The sequence below is a fragment of the Dacryopinax primogenitus genome (genome assembly GCF_000292625.1).
Source record: "Dacryopinax primogenitus strain DJM-731 SS1 chromosome Unknown DACRYscaffold_25, whole genome shotgun sequence".
NCBI classification, from domain to species: domain Eukaryota; kingdom Fungi; phylum Basidiomycota; class Dacrymycetes; order Dacrymycetales; family Dacrymycetaceae; genus Dacryopinax; species Dacryopinax primogenitus.
Genome location: NW_024467222.1, coordinates 243,240 through 264,170, shown reverse-complemented (window position 1 = coordinate 264,170; position 20,931 = coordinate 243,240). Strand labels below are relative to the sequence as shown.

At 53.4% G+C, this 20,931-nt stretch overlaps 8 protein-coding genes across 8 annotated transcripts; 5 read left to right on the top strand and 3 right to left on the bottom strand.

Annotated features, from left to right (window-relative positions):
- The first annotated feature begins 85 nt into the window (after positions 1–85).
- DACRYDRAFT_25371 (uncharacterized protein) lies at positions 86–1,142 on the top strand. The gene is made up of 6 exons (XM_040774135.1): positions 86–169; positions 221–396; positions 456–516; positions 576–695; positions 747–775; positions 828–1,142. The coding sequence occupies exons 1-6, from the start codon at positions 119–121 to the stop codon at positions 1,024–1,026; spliced, it is 636 nt and encodes a 211-aa protein (XP_040623835.1). The 5' UTR covers positions 86–118; the 3' UTR covers positions 1,027–1,142.
- DACRYDRAFT_102654 (uncharacterized protein) lies at positions 1,127–2,698 on the bottom strand (the record flags this gene model as incomplete). The annotated part of the gene is made up of 4 exons (XM_040767652.1): positions 1,127–1,198; positions 1,278–1,314; positions 1,408–1,460; positions 1,511–2,698. The coding sequence occupies 4 exons, from the start codon at positions 2,696–2,698 to the stop codon at positions 1,127–1,129; spliced, it is 1,350 nt and encodes a 449-aa protein (XP_040623834.1).
- A 623-nt stretch (positions 2,699–3,321) lies between these two features.
- DACRYDRAFT_97375 (flavin-binding monooxygenase) lies at positions 3,322–5,193 on the top strand (the record flags this gene model as incomplete). Its single annotated transcript, XM_040777449.1, has 3 exons — positions 3,322–3,468; positions 3,521–3,662; positions 3,711–5,193. Coding segments are annotated over 3 exons (1,772 nt in total), but the record flags the coding sequence as incomplete, so codon positions are not given.
- A 49-nt stretch (positions 5,194–5,242) lies between these two features.
- Positions 5,243–8,484, bottom strand: DACRYDRAFT_97374 (alpha-glucosidase). Its single transcript, XM_040777448.1, has 3 exons — positions 6,804–8,484; positions 6,210–6,754; positions 5,243–6,163 (listed from the first exon to the last, which is right to left on the bottom strand). Exons 1-3 carry the CDS (start codon positions 8,457–8,459, stop codon positions 5,392–5,394), a joined length of 2,973 nt encoding a protein of 990 aa, XP_040623832.1. The 5' UTR covers positions 8,460–8,484; the 3' UTR covers positions 5,243–5,391.
- A 215-nt stretch (positions 8,485–8,699) lies between these two features.
- Positions 8,700–9,865, top strand: DACRYDRAFT_112273 (uncharacterized protein; the record flags this gene model as incomplete). The annotated part of the gene is made up of 2 exons (XM_040769386.1): positions 8,700–8,947; positions 8,995–9,865. 2 exons carry the CDS (start codon positions 8,700–8,702, stop codon positions 9,863–9,865), a joined length of 1,119 nt encoding a protein of 372 aa, XP_040623831.1.
- Positions 9,866–11,311: 1,446 nt separating this feature from the next.
- On the bottom strand, positions 11,312–12,119 carry DACRYDRAFT_97373 (uncharacterized protein). The gene is made up of 2 exons (XM_040777447.1): positions 11,763–12,119; positions 11,312–11,710 (listed from the first exon to the last, which is right to left on the bottom strand). The coding sequence occupies exons 1-2, from the start codon at positions 12,097–12,099 to the stop codon at positions 11,670–11,672; spliced, it is 378 nt and encodes a 125-aa protein (XP_040623830.1). The 5' UTR covers positions 12,100–12,119; the 3' UTR covers positions 11,312–11,669.
- Positions 12,120–13,888: 1,769 nt separating this feature from the next.
- DACRYDRAFT_97372 (uncharacterized protein) lies at positions 13,889–15,810 on the top strand (the record flags this gene model as incomplete). The annotated part of the gene is made up of 6 exons (XM_040777446.1): positions 13,889–13,904; positions 13,957–14,225; positions 14,272–14,355; positions 14,408–14,573; positions 14,623–15,455; positions 15,502–15,810. Exons 2-6 carry the CDS (start codon positions 14,133–14,135, stop codon positions 15,808–15,810), a joined length of 1,485 nt encoding a protein of 494 aa, XP_040623829.1. The 5' UTR covers positions 13,889–13,904; positions 13,957–14,132.
- Positions 15,811–16,524: 714 nt separating this feature from the next.
- DACRYDRAFT_25367 (uncharacterized protein) lies at positions 16,525–17,593 on the top strand. The gene is made up of 3 exons (XM_040774134.1): positions 16,525–16,872; positions 16,921–16,989; positions 17,038–17,593. The coding sequence occupies exons 1-3, from the start codon at positions 16,590–16,592 to the stop codon at positions 17,466–17,468; spliced, it is 783 nt and encodes a 260-aa protein (XP_040623828.1). The 5' UTR covers positions 16,525–16,589; the 3' UTR covers positions 17,469–17,593.
- The last annotated feature ends 3,338 nt before the right edge of the window (positions 17,594–20,931 follow it).

Genomic DNA, 20,931 nt, shown 5'->3' with positions numbered 1-20,931 from the left:
GTAGTCCTGGTCAATGTGAAACCAATTCTTAGAAAGGGGTCTTTCCCTGAATTCTTGTTTCATGCGACACACGACATTCCTTTAGGCCTTCTCTCTTGACTACGGATTCTACAAATTGATGCTCTCCAGATTTACACGGGTCTTCCTCGCCATTTCTTTTTTGCTTATTGTGCGTGATATTCCAGGTCAAGCAAGGGCAGGTTCTGACAACAATTTGTAGCTTGCTCTCATCTCTGTTTTCTTCAATCCTCCTGTACGAACATACTTCGACCCATGGACGGGTATCGAGTTGAGCGAGGGCGGCGTTGAGCACCGCGGGTCGGATGATATGCTCGATCTGGAGCGGGTGATGACAGGCGATGTGATTATGGGGAAGTTGGCTAATGAAACAGCGAAGTACGCATGAGAACATCGGTATTATCAATTAGAGTCGCGAAGGCTGACCACTCGCCTAGAGCAGAACTTGGTCGCGCTGCCTGGAGAGTCCTGCATTTGGTTACTCTACGTTATCCCGAAGTGAGTTTTCCATTCATGCTATCAGGTGAACGAAGACAGACCGAACCTCTGTTTTACAGAAGCCAACACCTGACCAACGCGACACACTGAAGTCCTTTTTCTACGTCTTCGCTCGCTTATATCCTTGCGGTCAGTGTGCGCAGGAGTTCCAGCAATTGCTCAAACAGTACCCCCCTCAAGTAGGGCACCATTCTTCTTATTTACTGGTATATGTTGACCTTTGTTCCCAGACATCGTCCCGCAGGAGCGCCTCGTTATGGTTGACAGTTTGAATATATTGTGTTGTCAGGGGTGCTGACTTCGTTCATCAGGCTCTGCCACGTACACAACCAGGTGAACAAACGGCTTCACAAACCCGAGTTCGACTGCTCCAAGCTAGACGAGACCTATGACTGTGGATGCGGAACGGACCCGGACAATCCCGATGATGAGAGCACACCGTTAATTGAAGGGTTGTCGAAGGACAGAGTGACAAACGAAGCTTTGCAGAAAGGAGGTATTGGGATTTAAGGGAATAGCAATGCCTGAGGATGTGGGGTTGTACGATACTATCCTCGTTGATACCCACATTTCCCCACTATGTTTAGGGATATGCACACAACTAGGTCTATCATGAACGGTAATCCCTTGCCAAACTGAGTCTATCACCCCTCATGATGACGGAAGGGCGATACTCGATAATCTAGAAACGTCACACATCAACTGACTTTGACAGGCAAGGCACAAGTTCTGCACTGTATGAAGTCTGGTAGTCCGCACACCAATAGCTGAGGTATACCGCGGGACTCATTACTTGAGCTACAAGACACATACAACAACGCACGGAGACAAACCGATACTACGTGCAGACGGATGTTCCGTCAAATGACCAGTTCTTCTTCGAGATTATACCTGTCCACATCACTGAACAGCTTCAGGCGTTGCTGGCGAGCCCGGATGGATTCCTGCACGGACAGTCAAGCCAGGTCGCCTTCCAAAAGGAAATAAGACATACCTGATCTACTTCATCATCGACAACTTTAGTTGCTTTCTGGCGTTTGCGGGTGGTGTCATGCTTGCCACTCTTGATTGTGGATTTCGACCCCTTGTGTGTGGTCCTTTTGCGTTGGAATCCATTTGATATATTTTCTTGTCCATCCTTGCTTCGAATCGCTCGTTGCTTTCGCTCCGGCAAGTACGGAATATGGTCCAGATGGTTATTCTCCTTCACGCTCTTTGGTCGTACTCTGCGGACCTTCTTCGAAGCATTCGTATCCGGTGCAGCCTGTTCCATCTGACCTTCCTGCTCACTCTCGTTGACCGGCTCGAACATATTCGTGACGTTGGCAAGGACAGCATCAACTTCGGCCATGCTCTCCTCCTCTTGTCTTCGCCGGCGCGTGGGCGAAGCAAACGGTACGCCATCGGAGAATTGTGAACTTGGTTCATCAGCCATAAGATCAGCTTCCTGCTGAATCCGTTCCTCGATTCGATGGAAGGTTTCGGTCCTTGATGCTCGAAGCCGCCTCTCTAGAGCGAAGAAGCCGAACGGATCGGAGGACGGGGAGAGCGAAGGGTCACGTTCCGGCTCTACCTGACGAGGGACTTGCCCTCGCTGATGAATCATGCCGGGGCGACGAACTGGCCGAGCAAGACCAAGACGCTTGGATGGAGGAAGCATGGCTTGCAGGGCATCCTTTCCTGAGTCAGTCGAGGATGAAGGCACTCGGGATGGGGGTGATGAAGGGGGCAGGCCAAATGTCGCAGGGTGTTTGGGAGAGAAGGCCGATAGTGGAGGCTCAATCACGGGGGCAAGGATATCGCCGCTCGGTAGCAGAGACTGCAGACTGTCGTTCGCGGTGTCGAGAAGGTCTTCGACACGATCTTCCGAAGTGTCAGGCTGTTGGTTGGGTGTGTGCGGGGAGCAAACAACCAGAGACTGGAAAGGGCGTTGTTCCACAGAGGACACACTGTTGGATTGTCCTGGCTGAACGGGTGCATTGATAGAGTTCGATGTATTCGGGGTCTCCTCTACGCGGCCTAAATTTCCTTTGTTTCTAGGGGCACGAGTGCGTGTGGGTCTGGCTGACTGATATTTGGGTGCACTGCTACTAACGCTCCTTGTCGTCCGGCGAGGTCGCTGAGGAGCAGAATCGCTCGAATCGGTGGACTGAGTTGCCTGTTTCCGGGTGCGGGGAGGCATGATGGTGACGGTATCGGAGGAAGGGGTAAAAGGAGGGGACGCGAGAAGACCGGGCAACATCTATGCCACGACGCGTGCGATTTAATCACGTGCTTTGATTTTCTTCACGGAAGCATCAATAGGACTTCCCCAAGGGGATTGGGTGGTCCCCGGATAAACAATTAATGTTTCCTCTCTCTTCTTGCTTCTCTCCCAAGAGCTGACTCACTCAAGGCAAGCATATCAATGGTTGGATGAAGACAACTTAAATATTTAACCCGCGCCTACGCTGCCTTCTATGGACTTTATTATTGCCATTTCATGTTTGAGCAGCGATGCTCCGCATTTCAAAGAGGGCGCTACGGGTAAATGTTTATCATGACAGGGTGACTTGTGCGACACACTGTGGAAGAACCATGTGCCAATTCCACCTCGACGCCGCCTGGGAAATCACTCAGCTTTGGTCCTCATGACCCCTCCAGCATTGCAGCGCAGAGGCTCAAAAAGGCAGGGGAACAGAGGCATGTGTGTACACGCTTCCCTTCGTCCAACTTTTAGGCTCTCATATTTAGGCCTTGCTCTGCTGCGTTGTCCTGTTGCCACTGCCTATCGTTCGCAGGCCTTCTTCCCCCTCCATTAGTCCGCAATGTCCTCTGCTTGGCAACAGCCTCCTCACGATCCGAGCCACCCACCAGACTTTGGCCATGCACCTTACCAATACAAGGTGCCACCCAAGGTGCCGATTGTTGAGAGGCCTATTGATGACTACAGGAAAATCAAGGTCATCGTTAGTGCGTCCAGATCATCTACTCAATAAAGACCATCGTTGACATACTGCGACAGTTGGAGCTGGCTTTTCCGGCCTGTGCGCTGCGATCCGGCTCCCTCAAAGGATTCCTAACGTCGAGTTCGTTGTGTACGAGAAGAACCCGGCTGTTGGCGGGACGTGGTACGAAAGCCACTATCCAGGACTTGCTTGCGACATGTGCGTCTCCCAAACCCTGTGCTTTTCCGTTCTCTGACCTATACCCAGCCCTTCGCATACATACCAGTTGACCTTCGAGCCAAAGACGGATTGGAGCGCGTTCTATTCTCCTGGTCCCGAAATCCGCAGTTATCTCGAGGGTGTGACGGAGAAGTATAAACTGGCTCCCCACATAAAACTCGACCACAAGATTACTCGTGCCGAGTGGAATAAGGACGATGGAAAGTGGATGATCAGCGGGGAGATTGCCGACACCAATGAGCCGTGGTCCGATACTGCCGACGCGGTCATCTCTGGCATGGGCTTCCTCAATAAGTGGAAGTATCCCAACATTCCAGGATTGAAAGACTTCAAGGGGAAAATGTGTCACACCGGCCACTGGACACTTGAGTCTGCTGGCGAGGCTTGGAAGGACCGCCGCGTGGCCGTAGTAGGTGTTGGCTCCAGTGCGATCCAGGTCGTTCCGGCCCTCCAGCCCTGGTCGAAGCAAGTCGACAACTATGTCCGCGGCAAGACCTGGATTGCTGCTCCAATCGCTGCTCCAATCCTTGATTCCCTCACCGGCTCAGCCAAGGGCAACCACTTCTTCACTGACGAAGAGAAGGCTAAATTCGCCTCCGACCCAGAAGCATACAATGACTTCCGCTTGAAACTCGAAGACGAACTCAACGCCGTGCACGGCGCGACAATCAGGAATAGCGAGATGCAGAACGGGGCCCGTCAGGCCTTCAAAGAACTTATGGTCAGGAAGCTCTCGAAGAAGCCCGAGATTGCAGAGCACCTTATCCCGGGTTTCCCTGTTGCGTGCCGTCGGCTGACCCCAGGTCCCGGGTACCTTGAATCGCTAGTGGAAGACAATGTCGGCTTCGTCACTTCAGACATCAAGCGTATCACTGAGACGGGCATCGAAACAGTTGACGGACAGCACCGCGAGTACGACGTCATTGTCATGGCCACCGGTTACGACACAACGCACGTTCCGGCTTTCCCCATTATCGCCAATGGTGAGAACGTTCAGGACGCTTGGCGTGAGATGCCCATCACCTACATGTCCGTCTGCTCTGGCAATGTTCCCAACTGGTTCAACTCTCTTGGCCCCAACTCCGCCGTCGGTTCCGGTTCGCTCCTCGTGCTGGCAGAAAAGGAGCTGGAGTACGCTTTTAAGGCCATCAGCAAGATCCAGCGCGAAGGGATCAAATCCATGACCCCGAAAGCCTCTGCAGTCGACGCTTGGAATAACTACATGGATGCGTATTTCCCTCGCACCGTGTACTCGGAGAAGTGTCGGTCTTGGTATAAGGGTGGCAAGGAAGAGGGCCGTGTCACCGGTCTGTGGCCAGGCTCCTGCCTGCACGCGGTCTTCGCCCTCGAGAACCCGCGTTGGGAGGACTTTGACTACGAGTTCCTGCCTGACCACAAGGGTATACTCAGTTGGCTCGGTAATGGGTGGACTACGATGGAGTATGAGGAGAAGGTTGGCCACCGCGCCTTCTATCTTGAACATATCGACTACCCCCCCGTACCGCAGTAGAGATCGAAACTCGATACACTTTTGGGGATCCACTACACTTGTATTTGCTGACAATACCAATGGAATGAATTTATTGGCTAAATATTAGCATCCTTTTGCATATAAAGTGAAGCGGCATGAGTCTGCGGATGCTCTATGCACTGTCCACAACCGCTCTTGTCTTGCAATCCAGCCAGGAAGCCCTCTACTTCTCGTCCTCTACTCGACAACAATCTCCCAGTCTTTCGCAATGCCCACACCGGGATCCTTGATGATCAATACGCTTGCCGGCCCTTCCTGGCCCCTTTTACCCTCCGCACTACTGCCCTTGATCCACTTGAAGTTCAGGTCGACTTTCTGCTGATTGGAAACGGCATGTACACTGGTCGGCGCAGCAGGCAGGCCAAGGACGACCACCCTCTCCACACGTACATCATGGATATTCCTTGCATACGTGTTCTCTGGATCCCACGTGCCAGTTAAGTCGACCCCGTAGACCGCCTCCGTAGGGTGCGCAGGAACCCTGTCGTCACTGATGATCTTGATCCCCTTCTTGCCATTCTTGATCGCCCTGAAGTCGCGCCACACGAGCTCTCCCTTCCGGAAGCTAAATGACTCGCCATCATCGAGATAGAGTTCGCCCACCGCTGCACGCTTGGTAGAAAGCCCAATGACGAGTGTGAAGGGATCTTGTGCCATAAGCGATGAGGAACGGCGAGGGCGCAAGCGGAGAGGGATGATATGTCCTCCACGGTAGAAGAGGGGGATCTTTTCAAGGGGGCTGGGGACAATGATTTGTGCCCCGGAAGAAATACCGCGGTACATCGTATAGTCATCGAAGGCGTAGTACACTTCGTCTTCAGCCAGGTAGACGCTGGTCTCGGTGGCACCTTCATCCGTGACGGGCTTGACGAGCATCGAATCGCCAATGTAGTACTGGTCATCTATCGCAAAACCTTGTTCATCATGCGGTAGAATGACGTAGTGAGGCCTGACAGAGGTGAGAAAATTGAGTACTACTAAGCAGGGTCACATACCGAGTGGCCGGAGTGCCAGAAATGCTGGCCTCATGCATGAGCGTGTACCACAGGGGGAGCATGGCGTATCTCAGCTCCAGGGCGTCTCTCACTATGCTTTTGTACGGTTCTTCGAGAAGGTAAGGCTCCCTCCTTTTGGTATCGATATGCGCATGACCCCTAAAGAATGGGGCAAAGATGCCGACTTGATACCAGCGAGTGAGCATCTCCGGCCCTGGGTTACCAAAGAACCCGCCAACGTCGGCACCAGCAAAGGCCATGCCTGTCACGCCCAGAGTGAGCACCATCGGTAGCCCGACCTTCATGTGCTCCCACGTGCCTCCATTGTCACCCGTCCAGATTGCGCCGTACTGTTGACTTCCGGGATAGAAACTGCGAGAGAGGACAAAAGGTCGCTGAGGGGGGTTTGTGCGCTCGATCAAGGCGAGCGAGGTCTGCTTGTGGAAGAGCATGCCGTTGAGGTTGTGCACGTCGCGATGTTCCCATCCACCGTGGTGAATGTTATCTTTGGGCATGGTGATCTCCGGACCATTGAATACGCTCGGCTAGGCTAGGTCAGCTCTGGCTATACCTGTAAGAGCACAGACGGCATACCTCGTTCATGTCATTCCAAATGAATAGGTCCTTCGTGGAATCGATCCACCCCTCACCCTCCTTGACATCCTTCCCATCGCCAAGCCTAAACAAACCCCTCCACCATTGCCAGCTATCAGGGTGGAAGAAATCCGCATACGCGCTCGCGCCTGGCCAGCACCAGCCTTCATACTCCTTTCCATCGCTCTTCTTGATCAACACGTCCCTTTCCTGCGCCTGTTGGTAGACATGGTAGTTGCTTGTTTTTTTCAAGTGGGGATCGACGATAGCCACCATCTTTCGCTTCGCCTCGGCGACGGCGTCGACCATTGCGCGCGGGTCCGGGAAGTTGCTTTTGTCCCAGTCGAAGTACTTCTTCTCCGCCGCGTACTCTATGTCGAGCCAGGTTACGTCTAACGGCATAAGCGCATCGTCGAACCGCCGATTGACGTCCAGTACGTCCTTGCTGGAAATATAGTTCCACCTGCACTGGTGGTAGCCAAGCGCAAAGAGTTGGGGGAGTGCCGATGGTCCGGTGAGAGCGGTGTACTGTCTGAAAAGCTGGTGCGGCCCAGGCCCAGGTAAGAGGAAGAGGTCGAGGATGCCGCTCTCGCTTACCCAATGCGTGCTCATTCCCCTCCCGCCTACCTGGGGACGTGCAACATCAATCCAGGTCTCGGCGCCGGTGAGGAACAAGGCGCCAACGGTGCCCTCCTTGCTGTGAGCGTGCAGGAGCGGGATACTGCCGTAAAGCGCCATAGGGCTGTCCGGGAGGTACTCAAAAACGTCAAGGTTGTACAGGCGGTAAGGCTCGTTGTACCTGGTTTCTGGCGGCTGGGTCGTCGGGAGTGAGAGAGGGGCGGCATGCTCGGGGATTCCATACAGGTGCTGAGCGAGAGGGAAGGTAATATCGAGGCTGAGGGATTCGGGTCCCTTCGGCTTGCTGTCCGTATTTCCTCCAAAGCTCTCGCTCCAGTACGCATCTTCCTCGGCACCTTCAAACCATGCCGTAGGGCGTTCTGTAGGCTTTGCGGGCTCGAGCACGGTCTGCTCCTCCTCTCCCGATGAGGACTCGACAGAGGACTCTGCGGCGGGCTCCTCCTTGGTCCGGAAATGCTCCATGTGAAGGAGGCCCCGTCCGTTGAGGGCAATGACTTCTTTCCCTGATATCCACATGCCTACCTTCAACGGAGAGTATTCGATTTTGAGCTCGACCCTCTCCCCTCCTGTACGCGTGACTGCGCTGATTTCCTTCTCCCCCTTGGACCACTGGGCGCTGCCTAATTCCGGCTCGCCCACCAGTGCCCATTTAGAAGCTTCGTCATATCGTTTCTTGAGCCCGTCTACCTCGTCCATCCTTATTCTGAAGAGGCCATCATGGAGCACGTCGACGCGGAGCGAGAAGCGTACGTCGGGGTAGAGTGCGCTCTTCACCTTGCCTTTGAAGGTACTCCCCTGGGAGTCGAGCTCCAAGCCATCTTTGAGCAGGGAATAGGGGGACTCCCAGCTGTCCGCCTCTGCAGCGCGTGATGCGAGTGCGCGCCCACGCCTACAGAAGCCAGACTGTGAGCAGGTCTTGAAGTCGTGTCCCTTGACTGCGTTGACTGATGGTAGGAAACTAAGAAGGGATATTAGTGAAATGAGGGCGATGGGAAGTAACCCCATCGTCGCCCGCATTAGTGGTCGTTGAATTTTGAACGAGTGTCGGGGATGATGAGAGATCAAGTGTATATGCAGACAGAGTGAATGGACCACGTCGCAATGCCGTTTCTCTTGGCGCATCCCTGCCTCGGCTCCGAAGAGAATATCCCGGAGAAGCATACATCACGTGACTCTATGTATCAAACCATGCAACAAGCGCGTCACTCACAACCCTTACATCTCACAGCGACGCATTCTCATCACAGAGTAGTCCCAATGGCTCCTTCTCACCGTCTTCTATGGCGAGGTGCTCTCTCTCATCCATTCACACAGCTCGACGGCGTCGCATTCATCGCTCATCTCCCTCAGAGCACAGAGTCACCATCAACAACACCGACACACAGCAAGCTAGGCGCGCTCGATACACCGACCGCACTCGCATTGGAGACGCTGAGAGGGAGACCCTCTCTCCCCGTATTGGGAACTTGGAAAGGAGAAGTCGACGTCGAGCAGGGGATCCGAATGTTCGCTCTTCTCCTTCTCTATCACGCTAGCTCACACCGTGGAATAGCCATATCAACCCTTCCTGTCATCTCACAGTCGCCTACTTCACGCGTCTCTTCTCTACACCACCCCTTTCCCCAACCTCCCAACACACTCCATGTCTTCGCATCTCCCTCTCCTCCTGCACTCCAAGTGCAGAAGACGAGCTCCTTCTCTTTCCATCGCCCCTCCCATCAGGCAACATCGAGATCCTCGTCGCTCGTCCGCGTCCCTCCCTTCCCAAAGCGAAGCGTCTCGTTCCAAGACCAGACGACCCCCTCCCACGCCGAATCCAGGACCTGCGAGGCCTGGATTTACAGGAGAGGGGGATCAAGCGGACTTCTAGCAATGGCCCGGAAGCGCTGGATGACGTCTTCTCGGCAACGGCAAAACGTCGGCGGATATCTGATGAGCCTCCTACTAAGCCTGACCGGCCCTTTGAGAGACGCAAATCCGGGAAACTTGACAAGCTGGGGAAGGAGAACCTCGACCAGGAGGCAGATAGGAGCATGCCTCCTCCCCTCGTTCCGCCCAATTCGGAGCCTTCGAGCACGGAGGAACAGAACAAGGCACTGATCAAGAAGCACATTGTTACCTCGTTGGCTAACGCTGGCTGTGGCCGTGCACACGCAGACTTCAAAGACTGCTTTTCAATCGTCAACCGCGGTGTGTCCTTCGCCTTGGTACGTTTCTTTCTCTCGGTGTTACAGCAGCCACTGAAGAGCGAGAAGAGGAAACATCTCAAGCGACGCAAGCTGGACAGGGATGAAGTCGTCCGCCTCGTCGGTGCCCACGTGGGGATGTACTTCGTCCCTGACTCGCCTGTCAAACCCTCTCGCACCAGCCGACCGAGGGAAACCCTCGAACGCGCAGGGTCGGAGGAGGTCATCTGGGCATGAGGCGTCCGCCATCGGGGGTTTGTAGCCACCGAAGCGGCCTCTCGGTTGTCACTGGCAAGGTTAGATTGTGTTCTTGTGCTGTTTTCACTCTTCCGTTAGACTTCATTGCATGTGCACTACTTCAGCTATATCACTCCATGTTGTAACATACATAACATTAATTCCCAATACATCATATCTCTATCTCCTCTGTCACACCGCACCTCACCCATCCAAACAACAGCCTCGCAATATCTGGGGAAAATTACTCTTCACGCCACTCCCCTCCGGGAGTCCTGCGCAACCCTTCCCATACGGCGATCTCTCCATGCTGTCGCCGTGCATAGGACGCGAGGGGGAATGACCCTTGTTCCTCTCCGTTCTCCGAGCGGAACAGCACTCTCCATCCCCAGGCGGCATCCTTCCGCACTACCCCTGTCGTCCCTAGTAAAGCGCCCGTCGGCTGATTCTCCAACTGCCGTGATTCTCCCGCAGGCTCGCATGCGCCGGAGCCAGCCAGGGCCAGCAAACGTAGTGCTGCTTCGAGTTCGGAGAGCGAAATCGGGGGATCAGAGTACAGCGCTGTGAGGGGAACACACAGCTCTTTCACGACCGGGGCCGCTGAGAGCAAGCCTGTAACATCCGGAAACACCAGGGATTAGATTAGATCTACGCCCGCGCCTGGAGGCGCTTCGGACAGGGATCGGACGGACCGAACGTAAGCCGATAGTTGTAGAACCACTCCTCGCCGGGGCCTAGTTGCATGGCTGCACCGTGATCTAACCTGATACCAGCTTGCGAGTCGAGCAAGAGTCGCTGGAGCGGGCCGGGCTTGAGTAGCCGGAGTGGAAGGGGGAGATAGTAGTCTGCTGGGAGGTGGAGAAGCCATGTCTGTGCATAATCGGCGAGGGATGTCGGGGTTATGTTTGCGGGTAGAGGAATCACCGTGCGGATATCGCGGGTCGTCATCGAGCAAGGCGGGGATATTCACATTGCCCATCTGCCGGAAATTCAGCAGGTATATATCGTGCTCGACGTGCACATGAATGACCACGAGTGCCGCTGATACAATGGCGCCGAGTGGGAATGAATGTTTGATAGAGGCATTGTGAAAGTTTTCGGCGCTTCTATACCCGAGAGAATACCACAAGGGACACCATCCACAGGAGGCACATGACTTGATAAGATACTGCTATACAACCCCTTGGATCGTGCCATATTTGGGGAGCTTGATTACTTCTTTCGTCGTGCATGCTGATAGCAGCATGCGTAACCTCGGGCTTCTATTGGGCCGGTTGCGAGAGAGGATCGAAGTGCAAGTTGCCATATATTTTCCTGTTTCCGGCACAAGCAGAATGAGGAAAGGATGCATCAGATGTACAGATCCCACAAGAAGGCATTTATGCTTGCGCAACACAAGCCGAAAGCAAAAGGAGACATGGCGCACAGGAAAGGTCATAGTGGGGAGGCATATGAAGTTCGGCACGGGTCTTGTGGAAATCGACATTGTGAACCTGAAAATAGCGTTGTCGTACCGAAAGTACCGAATGGAGAAACCTGCTCTAGGGATGTGGATCCCGTGTCGGCAGTCGGAAGGCGTCATTTCTTCGGTATGAGATTGCGCAGATTCCGTAAGATGCGACGACAATGCGGTAACAATGCCCATAATGGGCCCGGGATGCACACACGGACCGGGGTTATTTCCTTCTCCGGGCGATGCGGCCCTGGCGAGGCGAGAGCTGATTCGTGACTGGGCTTCTAGCCACGCGGAGACAGTGCTGGTGACGGGCAGTGGCCGAGGACACTCTGTAATCTGGAGTCCAGATTAGGGTAACGTGCTCTTCTGGCTCTCGTCTTCTCGCAAAGCTGCCGCGGAGTAAGTATATAAGGCATAGCAGTGTCCAAATGCGTCACATACCTTCCTCCCAAAACTGCTTCAACTTCTCCAACTCCTTCGCCTCATCCGCCGGCGTTGGCTGCCTGCCAAAAATGGCCTGCATTACCGTCGTCTTCTGCTCCTCCTTCTTATTGACTCGAATGTTCGCGAGCCTAAGTAATCGTGCCTCTTCATTCTCGGGAACACGCTCGCCTCGCCGGTACCGTATATTGAGTTCGCGGAGGACAGACTGTTGCGTAGTCAATATCGTGCGCTCCGAGCGTTGCCTATCTCTCATGCTGATAGAGTTCATCCCAAGAGATACAACAGTGCAGGATGCAAGTGCGAGCATTATCCAGTACCTGCGAGGTGCCGACATGGTGGATTGAGGAGACAGTGCAGGGACGGTCGAAGGATACCCCCACTGCGGTTACGACGAAAGTGTTAGTGGCTGTACCGCCGGATTAATTAGTGGCTTAACTCCGTGAGCCCATGTAGAAAGTCTGAACGTTTGGTGGGTTACACTCCCGTATAACGGCCATTCGGAATGAGAACTGAGTTTTCTGGATATGAACGAGCGGAAGAGAAGCCGAGAGAACAATCCTTGGTAAGGCAACCACAACCGAGGAAGAAGAACAAAAGAATAAGGCCATGACACCGTATCCCTTTCCTTGGCCGCACTGACCGCACTGGCCTTGACTGGTTATTGTTCCTCTCCTAGGACCACTCACTTTCAAATGGCGTTCCATATAAGCATGGCGACCATCTGGGTGCTCTACGTGTACCTTGTTTCTCTACAGTCGCCTCATCGATAGCTGATCCACCCGACTATCCCGGTAGCAAGAATGTCCAGCCCTATCCCGTCACTTTACTTCTCCAAGAGTGGGTCAGCAGCCAGCTGGTACCTGAACACCGCAACAGAGTTACAAGTTCTGGTGCGCACGATCCCACATCACAACCGTGCAACTGCTGATCGAATCTTCAGGCCGCAGCTTTGGGCGACTCTCCCCCATCGCGTACAGAAGATACAAGCCCCTGTCCGGAGATAGCAGAACTGCCGGACCTGCCCGAGCCTGATGCTGATCAACCGGATTTGAGCACCCCTAGGTTGACCTTGCTCAACGTTGGCATTCCTCAGGGGCGCCCACGTGTGCATCACGACTGCACTTGTGCCTGTCATGACTTGCCTCCCACTCAACACGATCATGATCGTGACGATTCCGCTTCCCCCAACGCGCCCCTGTCCTCCGACACGCAATTGTCCTTAGGGGCGAGGCCGTTCACCCTCATAGACGTGCCCGATGACGAGGCATTATTTATTGCTCCTCGCCGTGCGCCCGTTCCTTCGGGTACGCCATCTCGAACGTCCTCGATGGCGCCAACGCCCAGCCTAGCCAGACCGCGATCATCAGATGCAGATGATCAGTCCATCTCAACATTTGAGTCCTCGAGTGTGAGATCACCATCGCTACCGTTCATCACATGTAACTGACAGCCGATCAGCGGCTATTTCTCCGCTCGTGGTCGGACAGGTTGTCATCGGGATGGCGGAGGACATCCATCGCCTCCGTCACAACAATCCAATCGACCAGCACTACCGGCTCGCTGAAAATTGCCAATATCTCCAAGCCGCAGCCCATCCGGCACAAGCGATTGGCCGAGGTCCCTGCAGAGTGTACCGGCGTTAGGGATCTGGATTTCCAAGCCTTTCAGTCGAATGTGTCGCTCGTGCAGATATATTCCACTGGAGACGAGTATATTACGATCAGTCCTCGTCTCGCACGACCCAAGCCGATCTACTCGCCTGGACCGCCGAGTTCACAGATCGGCAGGGCATTCCGATCATTCGGCGCTCTTGTGATTTGAGCTGCATCACCGGTCTTCCAGCGTACGGCCTCCTTCAGGATCTCTCACGGGATTCATGACATTGTTATATTAGATGAATGTAGAATGAGTTATTGTACATATTAGATCAACAAAATGAAATACCATTAATGGTGACGTCAAGTGCTTCCGCTCCTGATGAAGCAGCAGTGGGTCCCTTCGTCGCCACTGCTTCTTCCCTGCTCCTCAGTCTGGTTATCAGGATGAACTTACGCTTCTAACGCCGAATAGTGGGTATGGTAACTGATCGCCCCATTAATGGAAGGAGCATCTTCACCCTCATTGTCTTTCTTGTCACCAGTGAGTTGCCCCAGGTCATGGCACTATTGAAAGCTTGTTGATGTACCCTTAGATGTCATTGTCATTATCCCCTTTTCTGTGCCGATACCAGCTCCAATTTGGTCTTATCTAAGGAGACTGCTCATCCGTCTCCGGGTCTTGGAGCCTACAATAGAGGATCATGGCATCCCAAGTGTTAGGTTCGACTTCAGTACGGTACCTGTGATAGCGGTGCTTCTGCTCCTTGTTATGACATGTATCGGAGGTCATGAAGTATACGAAGGCATCGTTGGATCCAATGGCATCCAGCCATACGATATCATGTGTCTCTTCATTTCTCTGGTGCGATTTCGTGCTCTGTGCCAGAACGCTGCTAATGCTTGAACAGGCGTACATATCCATTTCACTGGATGCTACAGGCTTATTAAGATTTCTCGCCTTCTGGGTCGCCAAGCGAGGCGGAGTATCGGGAGTTGGTCCCTCTCTGGTACATCCTTGCATGAACCATGCTGACTATCGTTTAGGTCCGACTCTATTGCCTTCTATATTTATTCTTTCTTGCATACGCCCTCGTCGTTGGAAATGACCCCGTCATTCTCAGCGGCACCCCTTTCTTGGTATATTTAACCCATGTTGCGGACATGAATCCCATTGCTTGGCTATTCGCTCAATTCACCGCTTGCAACATGGGTGCGTCCAATCCCTTTTCTCTGATATTCGTCTGCTGAACCTTCACAAGCGTCTGTCGTGCTCGTCTCTTCAAATCCGACCAATCTCGTTCTCGCCGGAGCCTATTCGCTGTCGTTCTTGACGTACACAGCAAACACTATCCTCCCCTTTCTCGCATCATCCCTTTGCGTTCTCCCCACTTTGGTGTTTTGGTCATTCTCGACAGCGCAATACATTCCTCGCACAGTCAACCAGCCAGACATTGATCCTCGCGTAGCGCTCATCGACAAACCCGGTGCAATCTTTGGTAGTGGACTGCTTGTCACTACATTGGCCGTTCTAGTAGGGACCAGTGCGGCCGGGTTGTCCGTCTCGGTCTGGCAGGTCACAGTGCCGGCTGGGCTGCTGATGCTGGCAAGAGACGTCGCACATGATTTGAATTTGGCGACCCTGCTTCCAAAGCTCTTCTCTGATGATGGCAAGCCAGGAACCTCAGGTCAAGATGAAGGAAGAGACCCGGAAAACATCCCCTCGGATGCAGTCCTGCGAAACGATCCAGTGGAGATGGTCAACATACCCGACGGAATGGAACGTTCTCCTCAAGCGACCTTTCCTGCCCACTCAGACTTGGAAGACGCCCTTACCCTTCATTCGCCCAATAAGACGACACTCCAATCTCTAGTGTCAAGTTTAAGGCATCGATTGCCCACTCTAACGGCCGTATTTCCACGTCTACCACTCGCGCTGTTGCCGTTCGCATTTTCCATGTTCACACTTATTCAAGGAATAAGCGCCACCGGGTGGTTAGATGTTTTCACTCATTGGTGGACTGCTTATGCAGACAGAACAGGACCGGTAGGAGTTGTTTTTCTCATGGGTCTAATCTCCGTGCTGCTTTGCAATGTATGTGCCATTACTCACGTGCATCAGCTTATTTGAGCGACTTTAGTTCTGTGGAACGAACATCGGGGCAACTATCCTTCTGGCAAGCGTCCTCCAATCTTGGACAGAGCAACACCAACCCTCGCCACGAATGAGAGCGGGAGCTCTGTATGCTCTCGCGCTCGGCTCAAATTATGGCGCGTTCAGCACTACGTTCCCGGCTTCTCTGGCTGGCTTGCTATGGCGGGGGATCTTGGTTCAGAAAGGCATCGAGGTCCAGACTCACCAATTCGCAAAACTCAATTTTGTCACCATCGCCGTCGCGATGACCGTTGGCTGCGGTGTGCTCATTGCGCAACTGTATGTTGTGTATTAGGTCCATCAGATATCTAAGAATAGATAGATACTGGCCATTTGAGAGGTGCTGGCGTTATGTGCTCAGCCGGTAGACACAATTGGTGCCCCCAAACTCTTGCCCCTCTTGTCTTGCGCGTTGCTTCCTGGCACTGAAACACGTTTAACGGATTCAGGCGCACTGTGGCCGATACGTCCTCCGGATGATACTCAACAAAAGAAAGATGGGTTACATGGCCTTTGTGCTTCCGTGTCTCTAAGGGTTGCGAAGCAACACGGCTGCTTCCGGTCTTCTTCAATCGAACACCGACTGGTTTTGTTCTCCGAGCTATGCAGCACGTACTTACTGGCTTGAGAGTCTAACCTAGGCGACAAATTGGCCAGCCATGTCTACCTGCCAATACTTCGGAGCACGCTTACTTGTCAACGCACTCTCGTGTACTCTAGCCCGCCTGAGTTTGGCAAATCGACTCTGATTGTTCCTATCCTCTGAGCCGGAGCTTGAGCAAGTCTTTCTACCCATGGACACGATTGATTTTGGATACTCTTTTGTCTTTGGTGTATGAGCTCCACGTGGTGGTTGGTGCAACCTGCTGTCAATGGAAATGGTTCAGTCCACTGGCCCATATAACTGGGGGGCCTTTGGGCTCAACTGGCCCCAGCGGTTTTTCCACCCCACGACGTATTTCTACCAGCCCCATCCTCAACGTCTGAGCTGGGCCCAGTCGTTTCTGCATATTTAACCTCACGTCCTCTGCTCGTGCAACCACAGTTCTGTGAACATTCCTACGATCAATCAACATGCTTGCACTCCTTACACGCCTGCTTACGCATCACCTTCCGCCAGTTCTCTCTCTCGTCTCCTTCATCCTTGCTCTACTCGCCCTACTTTCGCCCGTGCCTGCTCTGCACACCAGCGTCAACCTTCTCTCTATCACCCCAACTCAGAGTCCTGCTGCAAAGCGCGACGTGGCCGCATTCGAGGAGCTGAGCCGGTTCAACATCCGTACACTTCGTGAACTGCATATCGAACTCGCCAGGGACACAACCGTGGATGGGCCTAGCATTTTCATGGGACTGCTTGGTACGATACACTCCGGATATTCTCACAATAATACTGAACGTTATTAAGGTTCTTGTGCTCGCTCTAGCAACGAGGCCGATGTGACTTGCACCAACTCTACTTTCAATCCCACTTATGGTGAGCATCAATAATCCCTATGTTTTGACCTCCATTGATATTGTACAGACCTCTCCGCTCTTCCGACCAACACTCCCGCCCTCGCACTGGACGGACCTACCGCATCTACCCCGGAGTTTATCCTCACGTCGATCATCCTGTTATTCCTCTTCAGTGCGCATCATGCCCTTGCCTCCCTCTTGCCCGAAGGTGCCAAAATCCACGGGCCTCTCGGTAAAATGGCACGCGCCATGGGCTGGCTTGGCGTCATTGGCTGGCTTGTCGGCATGGTAGCTGTAATTGTCCTCCGTGCATGGTATGGCAACGCGCAGTCCGCGTTCGCTAAGGCCATTGCTGCCGCCGGCTCTTCGGCACCTGCACTCACAGCGACCGTCGGAAATGGTTTCACGATGCTGTGGATTGCGTACGCGTTCGCTGCACCTGCCCTGCTCATCGCTCTGGTCAAGCTCAATCACGCTGGCTTGGTCAAGCAGGTGTAATACTATACGATCAATCGCCTCTCTTTCTCTCCTTGACGTGGACTCCGCTGTAGATCTTCATCCAGTATAATATATCCCATGCAGCCACTCCCAGGAGATGTAATATGCAATGGAAGTGCGTCTTCTCCCAGTTTAAAACCCAAAGCATCAACGTCTCCCGTAACTGTTCTGAGTTGCCTTTCGGCTGGCTCACGAGAGAGAGGAACGTGGAACACGTGTGCGCACGTGTTCCCTTCGCGTCTGAAGAGAAGCTCTGGAATGCCGTAACCCTTACGGAAGAAGTTGGGTGATGAACGGTCCCTATTAATCCGCAACTTGGTCTTCATTCCAATTCAACAATTTGACTCAGACCTGATCGACGACTTCCTCGCGTCGTATATGCAAAGCAAGCTAAAGACAAAACATGATAAACGGCGCCAGATCAAGACTTTATTGGAATAACGCGATTGAGACGCGATCCTGTCGCGACTCAGACGCGGTTTGAACCGGATGCAGCCAACGCATATATGACTCTCTTGGGTTCTGGGTTCGGAGGGTACATCCCCTTCTTCCCCCCCTCTTCCTCCACCCACCACCGAATACACTTGCTCCTAGAACGGCACTAATAAAATATTCCGCTTTCTCGGATTATGTATGCTCTTGTTCCTGCGTCCTCCCTTCCGCGGCGCTAACTCCTTCATGTACGCATCCAACCTTTCCCCCCTCGCCGCCCTCACTCTTACATTGGCCCACAGCAGTGCTTTATCATTCCCCTCTGTCTATCAAGTACAAGCACGTTCTTCCTCCCGTACTGTACCCCTTACCCAACGGCACACCGCGGGGGCATCCATCACCGGGGACCATGCCGATCACGCACAGCCAACGGGCTCACCGACTGAGCTCGCCCTCCCCAACTTATACCCATCCTACTACTTGTGCGGTGCGTTTGATTTACTCTTCGTAACTCATGCTGGTCTGATGACTACGTGTCCAGGGTCGGCCGGCTTGATGACAATTCTCCGATGCGTCGACCGTCTTCGCTGTTGTACAGACTTCTTGGCCACCGTTGCCATCCATCAACATCAGTTCATCTATATTTTCAGCCTCATTCACAACCCCCTCTTCTTTGTGAGTTATTAACAATCTGTATCATCGTCCTTGCTGATCAGGGTTCGCCAGTGTTCCTGCGTCTGGCCCACGTCCTCCACGCCATGTCCTACACAACATCCACCATTCGAATGAGATAAGGCAAACACGATAAGCACCTCGAACGTTGTATGATCTTTGATCGATCCCTTTGTTTTAGGATACCGTGGCGACATACATCGAAACGGAATACCTCTCTGTCGTCGTCACCGACACTTTGGAAACTACATCCTCGAGTCGAGTGCAATCAAGGTCCGCCGGTGCGCCAATCCTTCCCCTTCTTCTGGCACCTTCTCCGATCACTTCCATTGTTTTAAGAAGGGTTCGGACACACTCCGCCTCTTGGTATGCACATATTCAATATCTTCACCTCGGCGTCACGCTGACGGCCAAGCCCAGGAGTGCCTGACTCTGCCCTCCTGCCTTCAACAAATGCACATACCTTGTCCTTTCTCGCCATAGCTATCCTGATCGTCCCCGCTGCCCATCCCCTCCCCTTTCCCCACTTCCCGCACTTCCCGCACACTGGCATTCCTCACCGTGGACAACCCCTGTCGCTCACACTCCCCGCCCCTTCGCCTCCGCCTGGATTAACAATCACGCGGTATGTTCCATGCCTCCTCGTAACTGCTTCCCTTCTAACTGCAAATGGTCTAGCGCCGAAAGTAACAGCTCTCAGCATGCGTCGACTGTTGGGGCTCTGGTTGCCGCCCCTCCTCCCACCCCTTCTCCCCCCTGCCCTCCCTGCCCTCCCCCGACAATGTTTCGTCTTGATTGGCAACACCAATGACTCCTTCCCCTTCTTTGCGAGTGATTAATAACCTTTCTCGTTCATTCCAATTGATCATAGTCTTCTTTGTCTTTGACTGACTCGCACTCCATCAGTAATTCCTTAACCCATACGGTTCATTGGTGCGGCCTTTGCATTCATCTTTCCTCTCCGTGATATTGTCTGATCAATCTATTTCTGCTACAGTATTCCAGCAAAGCTTCCTTGCATGCAATCCCTCCCCGTCTTCATCAGCGACAGCTCCGACACGACGTCCGCGGTTCAAAATCAATGAGGTCAACGTGTGAGTCTCTTATTTCCCCTTACGCTACTTGGCACCCTCCACTTTCAGTTCGCTTTCTCTAGAATCGTTCGAGGGCATTCCTCCCCCACCCTCTAAGGACGTATGTATGGAGCGTCTTAACTGCTCGTCCGCATCACTCTGACACGAGCCAATAACACGACTCCGGCACCTTCCTTCACGAAGTGTATGGACGCCTCCTCTCCTCTGCACTCTTTACGATCACTCCCTCGCCCAGGACGTCTCTGTAGCACCCCGCAACGTGCACTACTATCTCCCTCGTCTTCCCGCGCCGGCCCCAGAACGCGCAATCTCCCTCACCGCCTCACAGCATGTCGAGCAAATGACGTAACGCTTCCTTCTTCTGCTTAGTGGATTACTAACAACGTCTATTGTTTGTCCCAGATGACCATATTTTGCCGGCGGTCGTCCGTCTCTTTCACGGCCTCCACCTCGGACGTCCAACACCACATCTATGATGTGAATGTGTTAACCATACACCAGTGAGCTGCGTCAATCTCCTTTCCCCTTCTGGCATGCCCCTCATTAGCCTCCTATTTTTAGGATTTCCGAACATGAAAGAAATGCGTCCCAACCGTCATCACTAACGCCTTCGGAACTACATTCTCGAGTCGAAATCAATCAAGGCTACTTGTGCGCTCCCCCTTTTCCGCCTCCCTCTGGCACCTCCTTCAAACAAACCTGATTTGTCAGAACGATCCGCGAGTTCATTCTACCTCTGTGTACATATGCAGCGTTTACTCCTCTCAGGGGTCACTCCAACATCGAATCCACAGTAGTGCACGACTCTTCCAACAAGTGTGCGTATCTTCCTTCTCCTTGTTCGTGAGACCTTTTCTGATTATTCCTTTATCTTCCCCGTGGGTCCCCACACGACAGCTGGGCGATATCCCTCAGCGTGCACTGACGTCTGGTTGCCCACACACACCTGCCACCCCCGCCTCCGTCCCGGACTATCAACCAAGGTGCACATTTCCACGCCTCATCGTAGCCGCTTTCCCTGCAAGGACGACTGGTCTTTCAGCGCCGAACGCGACCACTCTCAGCATGCGCCGACTCTTGAAGCTCCCGCTGCGCTGACTCCCCCCACCCCCAGCCGCCCCGTACCATGTTTCATCTTTGCTGTCAACGCCGATGACTCCCCTTCTTGGCAAGTGATTAAGCACCTGTTTCATCCACTCCAACTAACCATGTTTCGATTGGTCTTCCTTGTCGCCAAGGTCCTCCTCCGTCACATTTTTCAGGGC

Excerpts from the sequence above, each read along its gene's own strand:
- DACRYDRAFT_25371 (XM_040774135.1), top strand. The coding sequence starts at position 119 with ATGCTCTCCAGATTTACACGGGTCTTCCTCGCCATTTCTTTTTTGCTT. Across the intron at positions 397-455 it reads TTGGCTAATGAAACAGCGAA|AGCAGAACTTGGTCGCGCTG; the intron begins GTACGCATGAGA and ends CCACTCGCCTAG. Across the intron at positions 517-575 it reads TTACTCTACGTTATCCCGAA|AAGCCAACACCTGACCAACG; the intron begins GTGAGTTTTCCA and ends TCTGTTTTACAG.
- DACRYDRAFT_97374 (XM_040777448.1), bottom strand. The coding sequence starts at position 8,459 with ATGCGGGCGACGATGGGGTTACTTCCCATCGCCCTCATTTCACTAATA. Across the intron at positions 6,755-6,803 it reads TTTGGAATGACATGAACGAG|CCGAGCGTATTCAATGGTCC; the intron begins GTATGCCGTCTG and ends GACCTAGCCTAG. Across the intron at positions 6,164-6,209 it reads TCTGGCACTCCGGCCACTCG|GCCTCACTACGTCATTCTAC; the intron begins GTATGTGACCCT and ends CACCTCTGTCAG.
- DACRYDRAFT_97373 (XM_040777447.1), bottom strand. The coding sequence starts at position 12,099 with ATGTCGGCACCTCGCAGGTACTGGATAATGCTCGCACTTGCATCCTGC. Across the intron at positions 11,711-11,762 it reads GAAGCAGTTTTGGGAGGAAG|CTTTGCGAGAAGACGAGAGC; the intron begins GTATGTGACGCA and ends ACTCCGCGGCAG.
- DACRYDRAFT_25367 (XM_040774134.1), top strand. The coding sequence starts at position 16,590 with ATGCTTGCACTCCTTACACGCCTGCTTACGCATCACCTTCCGCCAGTT. Across the intron at positions 16,873-16,920 it reads CATTTTCATGGGACTGCTTG|GTTCTTGTGCTCGCTCTAGC; the intron begins GTACGATACACT and ends AACGTTATTAAG. Across the intron at positions 16,990-17,037 it reads TACTTTCAATCCCACTTATG|ACCTCTCCGCTCTTCCGACC; the intron begins GTGAGCATCAAT and ends GATATTGTACAG.